General features: G+C 37.3%; 1 protein-coding gene across 1 annotated transcript in view; it reads left to right on the top strand.

Moving 5' to 3' along the window:
• Positions 1 to 16,833, top strand: part of PRODH (proline dehydrogenase 1) — a 99,526-nt gene that overhangs the window by 19,720 nt on the left and 62,973 nt on the right. Inside the window, exons 3-4 of the mRNA XM_075214747.1 lie at positions 6,444 to 6,478; positions 16,312 to 16,461. Of these exons, the coding sequence (XP_075070848.1) occupies positions 6,444 to 6,478; positions 16,312 to 16,461 (185 nt within the window). The remainder of the gene's footprint in view (positions 1 to 6,443; positions 6,479 to 16,311; positions 16,462 to 16,833) is intronic.

Here is a 16,833-nt window from a genome sequence, read left to right as displayed (position 1 = left end):
TGTCCTAGATCAACTTTAAATTTCAGTGTAAAAATAAAGCTGTCAAGTATTTGTGTGCTACTTGAAATAACAGCCAGTATTTATCTTATGTGCAAAATAATAATTAAATTTGCACCCCTTGCATTATAACATGGTTTGTCCAGGATCACATTAACCCCCCCCCCCTCTCCTTTTTTTTTTTTTTTTTTTTTTTTTTTGCCCTTCTCTTCTTAACGGCTCAGGCCCGTTGTGAGAAACGAGGCTCGGAAATGGTGGTGTCAAAAGCATTTAGTTTGCCAGTGACCTCTGATAATTAGTATACAGTTTACTGCCCAGGTATCTAGTATAGGAAGGCAAAACAAAATTAAGAATAGTTTATTTAAATAGAGGGGAGATGTGGAGTAAGTTACGAAGGTTAATAGAATTATTATTATTTTTTTTTATAGTTTTAATTGTTTATTTTACTTTCATTTGGATATCTAGCGCCTGGAGAGTTTTGTGTCCTTTCTTTTTATCTTTCTTGGAAACATGACAATGTGTGAGATTGTGAACAAAAGTCAGCAAGTTGCCTGGAGGGATCTGAAGAGCAAAGTAATTGCAGAGAATATGTGAAAAGCAGGCCGTGCTGGGTTTTAAAAAAAAAAACCCAAAACGATACACTTCCTTGGATGGCAAGCTCATCCAGATACGGAAGCCGCTTGTTTTAATGGCAGTTATAATTCTGTCACCAATGATGTTGGGGGCCTAAGGCAATTCTAAACTATTACAACTTCACAATAGGTGGCAAAATAATGGAAGAAAAGTCCAACCTTCCAATGCCAAATTCACTGGTGGAAGAAAGATAACCATCTCCTCTTGTGATTGTGGCCAACAAGGATTTCTCGAAGGACAAGTATAATTAAGTCATACCCTAAAAGAGGACTGGATTTACATATGCATTACTGGAGTGTGTTATAATAAATGGAATGTTTCATAAAATGTCATGCAGTCTACTGCTTTCCATGTTAAAGATGTCATGTAATCTACATAACTTTGAATGCCAAAGAGAAGACTACTGTAGCCAGGTCGCTGCAAGTTTCGGTGCGCCGACCATCTTTAAATAGACTCCGGCACCGGAGGAGTTAAACACCGGTGCTGGGCGCTGTATGCAAAATAATTCATTTTAAATGTGCGATGCGACACCGGGACTCTTAATACCAGGTGCCGCAACATTGCATGGGTTGAATGTAAACATATAGTTTAAATTAATAAATGTATGGGCGCTAAGCGCCACAAGGGTCAATTCCGTATAATTGTATACTGTTTAAATGTGTGAAGTGTTTTCAAACTAACTATGTAATAAAATGTTACTTACTTTCCCTGGTGAATATTGACATTTTCATCATAGACAACCAAATTCAACCCAAAGCACATCTTAAGCAGGTGGACTGCAATTCCTTCATCCTGGCCTCCAGTAACCATTTAAGGAGATGGCTTGATAACATTCCCAAGGGCTCGAGACTGCCTTTATCACACAATATAGCCCGAATCACAGGGAGATAGAGAAAATCATCAGAAACATTGGAGTATTGTTCAAATAGATGGCTCACTGAGCGGAATCCTACCCAAAAAAAACCAAATAATCTACAGAAAATCTAACTCCTTAAATTCCAAGCTAGTTAAATGTTGCATTCCCACTAAGAATACTAAAAAAATCAGAGACCGGGCTAAAAGAAAATGGGGAAGGTTTTTACTTTTGCACCAGATGCCAAGCCTGCAAACTTACTAAACAGAGCGGAACAAAACCAGTAACCACCTTTCACTCCAACATCACAGGAGAGTCCTATAAGATCAGAGGGAAGATAACATATGTCACCACTGGTGTTGTCTACCTGCTAGAATGCCCATGTGGACGCCAGTATGTGGGCCACACTATCCATAAATTACATGTGAGGATCGCAGAACATGTGCGGAACATCAAAAAACAATTGGAGACTGGCAGTTTTGCAAAATTTCATGACCATAACCCATCCACCTTTAAATTCCTAGGAATTTGCCAAGTCCACATGCCCCAGAGAGTGGAAGATTTTATTGCACAGATCTGAAAAGAAGAGGCCAGGTGGATTTACACTCTTAAAACACTGATCCCTAGAGGCTTCAATGTGGACTTTGACCTTGGCTTTTTTTCTAAACATCTAATATTAGACATCCTGTAACAATTCAAATACAATCAAAATCAATCAGGCAATATATGACACAAGGCTCAGTGCCCACATACTAACATCTACCTGTGGAGCACTAACCTACCTCTTAACATACCATGGATACATTTAACCCCACGACACAGCAGATTAATCAACTCTCAGTATACATCAATTAAGAACCCTTCAAATTAACTGCATTGTATACGAATTGAAAGCTTTTAATAATTACGTCAATGAATATAACCATTGGTTGTCTCAATAGTTAGACTTTTTGCTATTTTAGTAAGTGAATGAACAAGTTCTTTGTTCAACTAACAACCTTGTTCAAATACTATGACTGGTAATTAGCTGTGTAAACTGAGTCTTCTTAGGCCCTAGTAGTCTCTGCAGGTCACTGATCAGCAATGGACTACTTACACCTGGAACCAATGACTAGTCTACATAAACACTGGCAAGGACAAGCAGTCAGTTTGCACATATCCCTGAGAAAGACTCTTTTGAGGGGCGAAACCGGTTGGATTAACTTTAAATTTTTCAAGTTTCAACACCAACTTGGGCAGTATTCCATACTCAACACCAGGAGCTGTCACAATCATTCAGACATTGCCCGCAGGCATGCAATCTGCAACCACAACACGGCTTCATCACCAGCCGGCAAACACCAAGGTCAGACTGCGCATGCACAGCCTTGGTAACTAGAAGTCCCTAATCTACAAGCAACAACTTTTCACAAACATGAGTTATTGGGAATATTTCCCACAACAACAAAATCTGGACAAGTTTGACTTTAACAGACTATGTATGGAACTATATATTATTGAACCATTCTCAATTATCTTCATATACTTTGCATCATCCACTGGACGGACCTACTTTTGCATAGATATAAATTGCATATCTGCACTTAATTTTTATGTGACTATTTTTTCTTGAACTGCTTTAATTTACTACTTGCAGCCCACATATTGAGATGCGGTATTTTGTCCTTGCAATGCTGTGACCACAGCAAAGTCTGTCTAACTCCATATATTCCATTACCAGCATCTCAGTACATTGCTGCTAATGTATGCCATAATTCTGTATGTTATTCTGGCCAGATTTTTTACTTATGATGTCACAGTGATGCCTATCACATTAAAGTTTATTTATCTTTAACATACCTGCCATTATACATCTTCATGCTCCTTAGAACCAGTTATGCCATATTCTTATAAACTTTAGAGGGTTGGAACTCACCCATCATCATATAGGCTCTACTTAGTGGCTGCACTTACATCCAGTAGGAAGCACGGCTTCTCCCACTACCATTGCTATCCCTCTGTTAATATTTAGAATACAATACTAATAGATTTTAATGCATGATCACATTCCTTTTTATAAAGCAAAACAATCACATTGTGTTTAAAACACAATGGCATATATGGAGTTAGACAGACTTTGCTGTGGTCACAGCATTGCAAGGACAGAATCCCAAATATATTCCTAAGAATCAGACATTTCTACTTTTTGTAAAGACTTTTAGCCATACAGATGCTCGGGAATTGAGTCTGAAACAAGCACTACCTGCACAACTGAATTTGTTTTATAATATTTTCTACAGTATTTTCTGTTGATTTGATGCAACAGATCCATTTTTAATTTAATAAATTTAATTCCCAGATGGGGAAAAAAAAATCACTCGCACTTCTCCGAGCAACAAAACCTAATAGTTTTTGTACTAGTTTGAAAATGGGATTACACTCATGTCTCTTCTATACTGGCAAATCACTGGACAATGTGTAATAAATGTCAATGAATTTAAACGTGTCAAGGAGAACAATGTTTACATTAACTTTACTCTTTTGTGTCAATTATTAATTACATTTCAGAATGTTTTCTGTGTTTAAAGGAAATTTGGCTTTATCGACTGAAAACTGTTTTAATACTTGTTGCAAAATGTTTTAACTTGCCTCCTGCACTGCTGACTATGAAGTTATGCAACATTATAGTTATGTAATCTCTCTGGCAATCTGCTAAAAGTGTTTCCATAACACCCAAGTGAATATATTTATATATACACACCCCTCTCACACCCCTCTGTCCCATTGGCTGGGATAGAGGAGGCTTCTATTTCTTGACCTGTTTCAGCACATGACTGTCAGTGAAATGAAATTGAAGTCTTCTGGGAATCTAATACTGCGTGTATGTCTTTCCATTACACAGAAACTCAGTTTATATGTTCTACCCTCAGTCTGAGTGTTAATTGTTCAGCATCCAACTACTTTGTTTCTGCAAACATTATTGTGTTTGTCTGCATTGTAAATTATATTTAATAGAAATGTTAGCTTATACTACAAGCTGACTTGCTGAAAAATAATATTTTGGAAAACAAACATATTGATTTATGATTTTATAAATATGTTCTGCTTTATAAGAAGAATATAATTTCTTTGTCCAAAGGAGCTTACTACTACTACATACAGCTACCAATGATATGCATGTGTCATGCAGGCTTCCTTGCAACTAAATATATATTTAGTTAGTGAATGCTCTTAAAGAAAGCTAAACTGAAATGTATTTTATTTATATTGTTTTTTTGGTCTGGAAGTTATATTTTGCTTTTTATATATATTTTTTTTGTATTCCACTTTTAAAATAGAAGTAGCAAAATTGAATGATTCATTCCATTTTTATTACTTTGTAATTGAAAGCATCCTTAGTCCTGGCACAAACCAGCATAGTATGTTTAAAGCCTTCTTGCTGCTCATCCCGAGTGCCGAACGTCAGGATTAATGTCTAGTTTTTACGCACACAGATGACTGGCTGGCACACTGAATCATCCAGAAAATAGTATTTCATTGTCTGCTGGTTATCTTATGACGAAAGTCCTGATAATTGTGGGATCTAGGCGTATAGTGAGACATGCCAGGCTACAGCCACACTGAAGGTTTTTCGAATCGTGTAAGGAGTGTTTGGAAATTGAGAGGGCAAAAGAAACTATACAAACACATTTTTGTTTACTTGAAGAGTGTAGGAGGGTTAAAGAAAAGTAACCACTAGTGTCTGATAATAGAATTTCGTTGTGTAGGTGTTGCATCATGGTTTTCCAAACATTTTGCTCAAATAAACGCATTGAGGTCAAAGGCGTGAACTCCGAAATGAAAGTAAAAATGCTAGTTAACGTTCGGCCTTGCTTTTGAACTTTCAATTTTAAAAGCAAATTAAACACTAGACTGTGCCTGGCCTTGAATGCTAGTGCAGGACTAAACTTAAAGTGGAGGCTATATGGCTTAATTTGATGCTGACTTTTGAAGACTTCATGTGAAATTGCAAAGTGAAGAGAGTATTTCATTTATCAGCCAATGTCAGCTACTGGCAAGATGATGGCATGTTACACATCAGTGTAATGGTTTACTTTTCCTTAATATTGAAGAGTATTTTTAGGAGGTAAAATATTGATCGCAAGTCGCACAAGTTCAGAGAGAAGATCTCTTTAATAACCATGTTGTAGAAACATTTCATGGCCATTTTAGGAGATGCATTGATTTTGCTACACTCATGAGACTATTCGTGAGTTAATACCTTGTTCCGTATAAACGAAGCTTAAATAATCAACGGTTTGTTTTTTGCTATCGGCATTCTCAGTATTCATACTGTGCTAGCAGAATTATGCTGAATATTTTAGAAAATATAAAGAAATGGAGGGGAAGAGTTTGCTAATTAATAAGAGTTTAATAATTATGTATACAGAAAGGTCTGTATATATAAGTCCATCAAACAAAATGGACTAGAATAAAAAAATATAAATCTGAATTCAGATTTCTACTGATTAAATAAATATGTAATGATCGAACCCATACAGGTATGATCCTATAATATGTCTTGTACAGTTTAGAACAGTGAAGGGCATGCTCTGCCCTCCAGCCTTAAAAGGGTCTGGACAGAGGAAAGAAAGAGAGCACAGTGCATGCACTCCCCATGCATGTGTTCCGTGTGACCTTCCTGTACTTGGACGTCATGTGATGCTGTCCATCTTTTGCCCACCACTGGCTTAGAAAATCGAAACGAATAACTGTTCAGCAACAAAGAAAAAGTATGCTGTAACCCACAGCAACCAGATTTAATACATATCTATGTGTTCACTAACTCCAATCACTTCAAGCATCTACATTTTAATTCGTAATTGATTATTTCAGTATTCAGCTCTGGTTTTTAAAGTTTATTTTGACTTTGTGATGTCCGTTTCTTTGGGTAATTAGATGTGTTGATACTTCGTGACTTTATCCTGCTTTTGTCTTCTAGATCTTGCACTGCTGAGGCTGAAAAGGAAAATGTTGGTAAGGTGTATATTTTATTTGTTCTATTAGTATTGGTAGAAATTATTTTGTGTCACGAATATTGAATCTGACTACTATGGCTTTGCTGCAATTTATCTGTTGGTCACACATAGGGTCTGAGTCATTAAGGATGGGCAAAACCATGTTGCATTGGAGGGGGAGGTAAAATGTGGGGACAGATTTATAGTTTGGATAGGGCATGTCCTAGATCAACTTTAAATTTCAGTGTAAAGATAAAGCTATCAAGTATTTGTATGCTACATGAAAAACACAGCCAGTATTTTCCGTACATGCAAAGTAATAAACTAATTTGCACCTCTTGCATTGTAACATGGTTTAGTCCAGGATCAAATTAACTCTTCATTTTTTAAATATGCCTTGTTCTCCTTAATGACTCGGGGCCATAGGCTTTAAGTGAAGAACCTGCATGCTGAACTCTGATTACTGCATGGCATTTTTAAAAAAAAAAGCAGCTCTGATCAGTTTCAGCTGCCTCTGTGTACAACCTGCAGCAACTTAAAATTTAAACAGACATGCTGTACGAATGTAGAACATCAATACAGTTTCCAATAAAATAACACTTTATGCATGAAAGGCTACCTGAAATTTTTTTACTGCTACATTTTTAGTGTTAAGGGGCAGATTCAATTAGCTGTTTCAAGGAACATCACGACTGCGCATTTTTACCGTTTATACGGTAAAAAGTAACACTCACTTTTGCTCGCAATTCTATAGGGTGGGAGCAAAAGTGAGCGAATATTCAATAAATAGTTCCGAGACACTACTCGTGATTTTTAATTTAATTTTTTTTTATTTTTTTTTGCAATTGAATCTGCTCCTAAGTGTTTTTATTAGCGAAAAACTGTTTCTTGCAAGATGCTTCTTACATGCAGAAACTCGGACAAATGTCCGTGTCTACTTTTTATGGCTATCCTATTTTTCTATTTTTTTTTGCCACAAGTACTGTACATATTGTTGCTGCAATAAGCATATAAAGAAACATTCTGTTATGCACTCACTTGTCAGATACATATCATGAGTCCAATCTTGGTTCTGAAATCTTCATTCTTGGGTCTTGGTAGTGGCTTCTCAAAGCACCATTTTCACAATAAACTCATCATGTTCCACTAGGCCACTTAGGCCGGCTTGTTTGACATCAATATGTTTGGTTCTAGCATTGACCTTCTAACTATTATCCGAGACTCCTACAGCTCTTAGACCTCTTCCAGCACCCCGATCAAGGTAAACCTTGGCCACAGGCACAGTAAGTAAGGTGAATTCCACCCACCCCTTGCACAGAAATACATTTTCCTGGAATGAAGTCCTCTAACCCTACAAGTTCTGAACGCACTAAGATAATATCCGCACCAGAGTCTCTTAGCCCCACAGTTACCTTGTCACCCACAGTGACTGTTTGCAGGTTGTCCTTCCGGCCCCCATGTGGTCCAGCAACACACAGGACAGCTGGAGAAGATTGTAGGTAAGTTACCCTCCAAGAGGTGGGTGAAGTGGTCTTCTTTTCTGGACAGGCGGTACTGATGTGTCCCACCTGGTTGTGCACAACATCGGCGGGTGTCTCCCAAAACAGGCTTTGCCCCACCCTCCCAAAAGATGAAGAAACAGAGGGTGATGGCGTTGAGGGGGGTGGTGTTGATCCTCCTGGCCATCCCCCTTTCCAGGCAGACTGCCCTGGCGCAAAAGTCCCTCTTTTAGCTGCAGGTGTCCGGGTGACAGTATATTAGTCATCCAGTCTAGCTGCTTCCGCAGATGATTCAGGGTCCCGATCCACTGCCCATTCCTTCACATCAGCTGGTCACAAAGTGAAAAACTGCTCCTGGATCATTAAATCTTTCAGAGCATCAATGGTGGTGGATCTTTAACCCTCCAATCTACTGTTTGAAAGAAGCAGACAGTTGGGCCACAAGTCCAGAATAAGTGTCAGAGGCACTGCGTTTTAAATCTCGGAATTTCTGTCTGTGTGCCTCCAGCGTGATATTAAAACGTTGCAACAGGGCACTTTTGATTGCCTCATAATCTCCGTCCATCTCAGGTGGAAGATCTGCAAAGGCCTCTAATGCTTTCCCTCGCAAACCAGGGATTATATACTGCACCCACTGATCTTTGACAGTCCATACTCTCGGCACGTTTTTTCAAATCCTCGCAAAAAAGCATCCAAATCCTCATCTTTTTCCAATACAGGAAAATTCTCTGGACAGGGTCTGCTGATACTAGTCTTTCTGGTTTGTGGCTGGCATTGGAGCTTGGCAAGCTCCAGCTGGTATCTCCTCTCTCCCTCTCGCTCGGCAGCTTCTCTTTCTGCCTGGCACTCCTCTGCCTCCATATCAGCACGCCTCTCTGCTGCCACCATAGCAGTGCGCCTCTCCTGATGGTCAGCAGCTTCCTTTTCCTGTAACTGCTGTATAAGCTGCATTTTGGTTGTAATATCTGCTGGGCCCAAATGTTTTATGGCAGTTTGCAAATAAACTTCCATATCAGTGTCCACACATGAACATTTAGAATCATCCGAAATTAACAGTCCACTGTTTTTTGAGCAATATCCACAGTCAGGTTCGCTTCTGAATCCTGTCTGTGCCCTTCCTGGGACACATCTACGACTTGATGCTGATTTCTCTGTACAAGAGAACAATCAATTGCTCCTTGCTTTTGCCACTAGTGGGAATTCCTCCATCCTCACATTGTGAAATCAGCGCCTCCTTTGTCATGCGTTTATATGCCGCAGCCATCTCCTCAGTTACGTTGCAAAATAAAAGATAGAAAAGAAAAAACAGAGAGAGGGAAGGGAACTGCTTTGCACGTATGTCTTCAAAAAAAAAAAATAATAAGCCCTGAGTTTTGTCCTTGTAAAACTATTGTATTCCTCCCAAGGTTGCAGTCTGTTTATAAGTGCAAGGATTAATTGCTTAAACCATGCACTTCATACTCTTAGGAATTAAATAATCCCACCACTGTGCCACCAATTTGTCACGAACACGCTGCCAGCTGCTGGGACTTTGGGGGTGTTTGCTGTATGAGGTGACACGATTCCAGCCCGCAGTCTCTCTTTACCTATCACAATAGGTTATAGACCTACTGAATCGCCCCCAAACAGCGCTCACACCTCACACGATTCAGGTTTTCCACCACCTATTGAATATGGGAAATAGGACCCCAATATACTGTCCCACACTGGCACACAAGGCTTCTAGCTGCTCACAGACTAGCAAGACCCACACCAGCAAGCAAACGGTTAACTCTTCACTCCTCCAGACTATTACACAAAAGTAAATACAAGCACGCACAGCTTGTTAATCAAATGTATCAACAAATCACACACTGGTATTCAAAGGGTTAGCTTGGTCAAGCTATATTCTTCTTAGCAGGCTAATGGATTCATTAGAGTATCAATGACCACATATTAAATTATAAATTTAATATACAAAAGTACAGGGCATTCAGATATAAAAAATAATTAATAATCAATTAATAGATTGAGATAACATACACAAGCAAAGCAGTTTAAAATAAGAGGTTACATTCAGAGTAGCACTTAATTTGCCTTTTCTGGCCCAGGGAAATTGACTTGGAAGATGGACAGCTTATCAATGTGAATTGATTTCCCAAAAAGTCTGACACCCTGCCCTTCCCAACACAGGGTTTTTTAAGCAAAATGAAATGGGATGGTCTTCACAGGAGCAGTGTTAAATACTAATAGGGGGACAGGGATGTCGAGTCACTTAGGATTTGTTAAAAACGATTCCTAAATTTTTGACCTTTGGTAGCTTCTCTCAGATATATCCCAGAGACATAACTGCCCCTTTAATAAACCAGTCATAATCTCCTGAACATTTAAATTCCAAACATGATGGAATTATGACAATGTGACTCACCTTTTCCAAAGATACATGATTATAGGTATTCCAGGATACCGCCAGTACCTGTCATTCACAAACCTGGTGTGATTTCTGTTCCTTGGTATGGAGTGACATCCAGATTTCCCAAAATATGAACTATGAAGACATTTTCCTTTAAAGCCCATACTTCTATATACCTGTATAGGCTTTCAAATGTGGCCTTTGTCTCCATGATTCTTACCTAGGCATCTGGCTCTCTCATTTACATTTAGTGGTTATTTGTGTTTACCCTACCTATTGAAAGGAAGTCAATTAGGAAGTGGAATATGTGATCAAAAACAATGAATGTCTGTGATCTGCATATCTTAAGCATGTCACCTCACAAAAGGGTTTGCTCAACCGAATTACCTCCTACTCGGCTAATTGTTTCCTTTTTAAAAACATTTGGTCAAACATTTATCGGATCAGGTTTATTTAGATGATCAGGTTTAACATTTATTATTCAGGTTCATTTATGTATCAATGCAATATTTTATTTGGGCCCTGGCATTTAATATTCTATTTCATCATATCAGATTTATGCTCTCATTCTGACATGGCATTTAAAGGAATGTAGGACAGTACGGTTTGTCCACTAGCACAGCATAGACGTGCCAACTACATTTCAGAAATGTAAATAGAGAATAGTCAAATGCATGGAATTAATGGAACTATTTGTAAGACATAATTGTATTTGGATGAACAATTGATAAATAAGACCAACTGTAGAAAGTAGTGGAACATACTGAATCTACAATAGCACGCTGGTTTATGTGTGAAAGGTTTCTTAGATTAGTAAGTTATACAACCTGTCATTTTTTTCAGAAGCTGAGAACAAATATGCAGAACACAAATTTTTTGCCACCAAAGTGCATTCTTGCTCAACAAATATCACTCATTGCCAGCATAACAATGTCATGCCTACCATCCCAGTTTGTTTTTTTGTAAGCAAGTGATATTGTGAAGAAACAAATGGTATTCTTTGATTTACAGAGCAACATGATTGTATTATACTTTCCCCTGTGGTCAGTCTAGCTTCACAAGACTTTAAGCAGTTGACAAAGGTCTGCGCTGGTATAATTAGGAAAGAGTTGAAAGCGTTTGACTGCGGAAAAAGCTAATATTCATACCATAGTTGAAGAAACTGTGCCAACAGAATTTAACCATTTCATTATTTATTTATTTTAGCTTAAAACTTCCTCTTATAAGCTCTCAAAGTATTTTTACAACTGAAGTCACAAAAAATAAGATGAAACTTATTTATAGTTAATGTGGTTTTCCAGCTAAATTATGTCCCCCATCCAACCACTTCCTTTTGAGAGTTCCACATAACTGTAATCCTGTGCTGTCACGCAGGATTCTGGCTGTTAGTGCTTATCCTTCCCCAGCTACAATGTCATACATAACAGATTTCTAATTTGATATATTGTTAGAACAAGTGATAGTATGATGTAGCGCAAATAACAAGGTAGTATATTATCATATGTTAAGGAGCAATATAGCACATTACTATTTCTAAGGGCCAGAATAAACAGCTATAGCCTATACTCAGGAGTACTGCAAAAATTTCTGCTGTAGCGGTCAGTGCAGTATTGCAGTTATAAGTATGACATCATACTCTGTAGAGGGTAGCGATGTGGAGTTTTTTTCTTTACAGGTAAAAAACGCTTTAGTCCTTTAAAATACTGTATTCACTTAGAACATAGCTCTCCAACTTGGATATCACAGACAACATCTAGCTCACAAAATGTTTGTTGAAGTCCTTAAGTCCTTATCTTTTAAATTATTATCAAGGTAAACATTTATTTGAATAAAAAAATCCACTATTTTAAGACAGCCTGAACAAGTCAAATTTAGGACTAAATGTTCTCTTACGCAGTTGATTTGGCAGACTGAATAAGGTGACACCTTAGTGAAACATCCAGTATTATTGCATCATAGTCATGCAGTTTTAAACATTTAAAGTTATTGTGCTTCAAATGTCATTTTTATTTGTATACCTTTTTAGTTCTGTTAAAAAAATGTATGCTTTTTTAACTAGTGGTTTAAAGATAGACTTCTATCCTAGCTAGCATTTCATTATTAACCAAATTAAATAAGCCCTCACAGAAATAATGCTTAGTTGTGTGTATCTTGCCTCCTTGGGAATATTTCTACTAAAGCAAAGTTCAGCTGGCAGTTTCAGCTCATCTATCTACTATATAGCACACTTGTGTGTTCATCAACCCCCTACTGGCTAGTCACAGGACTGATACTTAAGTGTTAACTCCAACCATGACCTACAATTGCCCCATCATTTTCAAGTGTCCCCTTCTGCTGAATACTAAAACTAGATTTGTAGGCAACTAATAAAATTGGCAGAAGTTTAATGGCACTTTTGTCTTTTCTATCCCAGTCATGAAGCGTGTAAAAATATATATATATATATATATATATATATATATATATATATATATATATATATATATATATATATATATATATATATATATATATATATATAATATATATATATTAAAAAAAAGTACGTCTCTTTATATATAACCTTAACTGGGAAACAACATAGATCTATAATTTGGACACTGGCCCCCCAAAGGATTTAACCGGGTGATTCATTTGAGCACCTTTCTCAAGTAATTTACCGTTTTCAGTAATAATGGGGAATAATTTGTAAGAAATATTGTGGCGTACAGATATCCTGGCTGATCTCGACTAGCTGCAAGCAAGTCTTGATTGATACAATGACAATACAATATTTTTTCCCTTGTTGGCCTGTAACAAAGACAATGCCCACTTGATTTTGATTATTATATATGGACCTTGTGATAATCATGAACCTAACCAGCGACTGCACAACTTCACCCTTAGGCTTTATGTCTGCGAACTTCAATAGTACTTAAATATGTTTGTTTTGTTTTGTTTTTTCCTTTCTAATCTTTTGCTTGAGGATATGATGGTGACTTGATTGATAGAAAAAACAGATGCAAGGGTCATTGGCTATTTTCTTTCTCTTGTTCTATATTTTTTTCATTTTTAAGTACTTTGCATTTGGAGATGAATCGGTCTCTCTCTTCCCTATATTGGGGTTTTGATACAATGTACTATCCTGTACATGTTATTTATTGCATCCATTGTAATGTTTCCTTTTTCTTTGTAATGTCACCCTTTGCAGATTATATTAGTATACAGTCATGGGCAAAAGTTTTGAGAATGACACAAGTCTTGGTTTTCACAAAGTTTGCTCCTTCACTGTTTTTAGACCTTTTTTGTCAGATGTTGCTGTGTTATACTAAAGTAAAATTAAAAGCATTTCATACGTGTCAAAGGCTTTTATTGGCAATTACATTAAGTTTATGCAAAGAGTCAATATTTGCAGTGTTGACCCTTCTTTTTGACGACCTCTGCAATTCGCCCTGGCATGCTGTCCATCAACTTCTGGGCCACATACTGACTGATGGCCGTCCATTCTTGCCTAATCAATGCTTGGAGTTTGTCAGAATTTGTGGAAATTTGTTTGTCCACCCATCTCTTGCGGATTGACCACAATTTCTCAATGGGTAGTTTCCTGGCCACGGCATCAAAATTTTGATGTTTTGATCCCCGAGCCACTTGGGTATCACTTTTGCCTTATGGCAAGGTGCTCCATCATGCTGGAAAAGGCATTGTTCGTCACCAAACTGTGTTTGGATGGTTGGGAGAAGTTGATCTTGGAGGATGTTTTGGTACCATTCTTTATTCATGGCTGTGTTCTTAGGCAAAATTGTGAGTATACCATAACAACATCTGCCAAAAGGCGTATTTAATTGTCGGCGGAAATGCCGAAAATCCTGTGGTCCATGCATGATTACCGTTACAACTTATTTTACCGTATTAACTGTAATAGTTTTAACGCCGCAGGACTTTTTAACAATTGAATACGCCCCTTAAGCAGCAAACTTTGTGAAAAACCAACTTTTAGCCCTCACTGTATGTTTTGATATTCTCTTACTATACTTTCAATATGTTGCAAGGTATGTTGTTTTTTTTTTTTCTACATCAGTTTGTTGTTTGTTTTTTTATAATAACTGGTGTTTGCGTTTCTCCTTACTGGTATGCGTGCATATGACACACAATCCTTGTTCCTAGCCCCCATCACTTGGTTAACACCCCATAGGCGGTTCATTAATTTTTCCTTAGGATATATTTGGGTAAGGAACACAGGCACTTGTTATCTTGACAGAGGTCTCAAATGAGACTGCAATGTTGATCACTTATTTGCTTTTACTGGATGGATTGCAATTGCCCATAGGCTAATCTGGTTAGTGCTGTCTCCAATTTGGATTTTTACCAGGTGGTCTCCATGCTTTTTTTTGTACTATTGCACCCCAGTGCTACACTTTATTTTCATAATTTGAGGACCTCAATATTGGTATATGTATAATACACACACCCTGTACAGTGGGGGTATGCCATTGCAGCACTTCTTCCCACTGCTTGTGATTATGCGGTCCACCCTGGACAAAATTACTGTTTATAGCCCTGTCTTTGTGTGCTGCTAGTTATAGCTTAATGTAGTGTGTGTGTGTGTGTGTGTGTGTGTGTGTGTGTGTGTGTGTGTATTAAACAAATTTCCTTCTATAGCTACAGTGTATAGTCCTGCTCTTTAAATATTACTTTTTAAAAGCTAGTGGGAACACTTTTACTAATGTCTGTTTACTGCAAGCCTTTGGGGAGACCACTTGCTCTCAAACGACTTTAATTATGGCTCACTGGATACAATCACTCGAAACCTTAATCTGCTTTGAATTTTATAACCATCATCTATTAAGAGCTCACAAAACTAAAACCATTGACTGTCTTTTAATAAGAATATGCTGTAGCATTGATTCAGCAGACATGTATAACATTGTTGGCTTTCAATCTATTTATTATATGTTCTATATTTCGGTCACTGTAGCGAAATTAAATAGCTATTGATCAGACTATACTTCTCAAAATAGTCAGCATTTCCTGGAAAGGCCTGAATCTCATCTACACATCGTTTGGAGTTTCATGATCTATTTAAGAAAAAAAAATTGTATTTTCTAAGTCCAAGGTAATACATCTTTTAAGTAATGTGTAGTGATTTTGCATTCTCTAATATGCTCATATTGCTCAGGAAGCAGGTGTAATAGAATCGAAAAATGAGGCCTACACTTCTGTACGTGCCAGAGATATTGGCAGTCCATTATGTCATTGGCCCTTGTGAAGGTTGGAAGGTATTGTTGCACAAACATGGGAAGCCTTTTAGCTCCGCTTTAATAAATCACACACTTCTGACCTGTCTCAAATGTGCAACAAGGGATACTGCATAGTTGTTTTTTTGCAAGGGTAGGAAGAAATGTGTGGCTCTTAATCACAGTTGTGTGCATGATAATAAATTAGCCCATGTCACTTCTTTTGACATCTCTGTAATGTGGCCAAAACCAGTAACCTTGCAGATGGCTATTTATGGGTTTTATATGGTCTTTGTCTTTGTTATATCTTCTCTTAGTTATATGTTGGTTGATCCTAGGTCTGTAGATATTTTTAATTTAAGTGGTTCCTCCCTCTGTTAATGAGAAAAACGGGAGCTTTATAAGCTACACACTTTAGGAAGGCTATTCAATTAAGTCATTCCCAAAGGAGAATAGACTTTATTTAGATGCTTACAAACATACATTGGCTTTTCACCTAAAATGAAAGGCAATTTGTTATTTGAGGTGAGTTATTGATAATACCTTAGTTAAACTATTGAAGGATACTGTTAATGGTGCCTACATGGCTGATAACTGAAGACCATAGCCTGTAGTAAGATGCCACAGTAAAATTACACACCATGTCAGAAAGATTCTTTTTCCATAATGGTTTAAACCTATTTTTTAGGTTTATATTACTTTAACAATTTTATATGTCTATTTAATGTAATGTATTTTTTTTTTTTAGGTGCCGTGCAACGAGAAAAGAAATACCAAGTACAGCCTGGCTTTGGTGACCGACGTGGTGGTGTCATTAGTGCCCGAACTTACTTTTATGCTGATGAAGCCAAGTGTGACTATCACATGGAGACATTTCTGAAATGTATTGAAGCTTCAGGTGTGTGTAGAGGTCCACAAGAGTAAAAAGCTTCTTGTTTTCTAAATTATCTTTAATTAACCGTTGGAGAGTAAAACATTTGGCCACCATTTGTGCAAACCTTATACCCATATGTACTGTAACTTGTGAAGTAATGACTGTTACTAAAGGAGTTACTATCATTTTTCAGTGTTAACAAAGTATTGTTAACACTGTTAAAGTCCACTGATATTTTCACTTATGTTTATTTTCCAGTAAACAGTTTGCAGATACATTTGTAACAGTGTGAGCTTTTTGGGGTTTGTTCATATTAGCCATTCTCAAAGTGGAACATTAACATGTTAAAGATAAAGATTTTCTTCAATCAACCTTTAAATTGTCTCTATACTATGC

This window comes from Mixophyes fleayi, chromosome 1 (genome assembly GCF_038048845.1).
Source record: "Mixophyes fleayi isolate aMixFle1 chromosome 1, aMixFle1.hap1, whole genome shotgun sequence".
In the NCBI taxonomy this organism is placed as follows: Eukaryota; Metazoa; Chordata; class Amphibia; order Anura; family Limnodynastidae; genus Mixophyes; species Mixophyes fleayi.
Note: the sequence above shows the minus strand (reverse complement) of the source record. Positions and strands in the feature narration are given on the sequence as shown.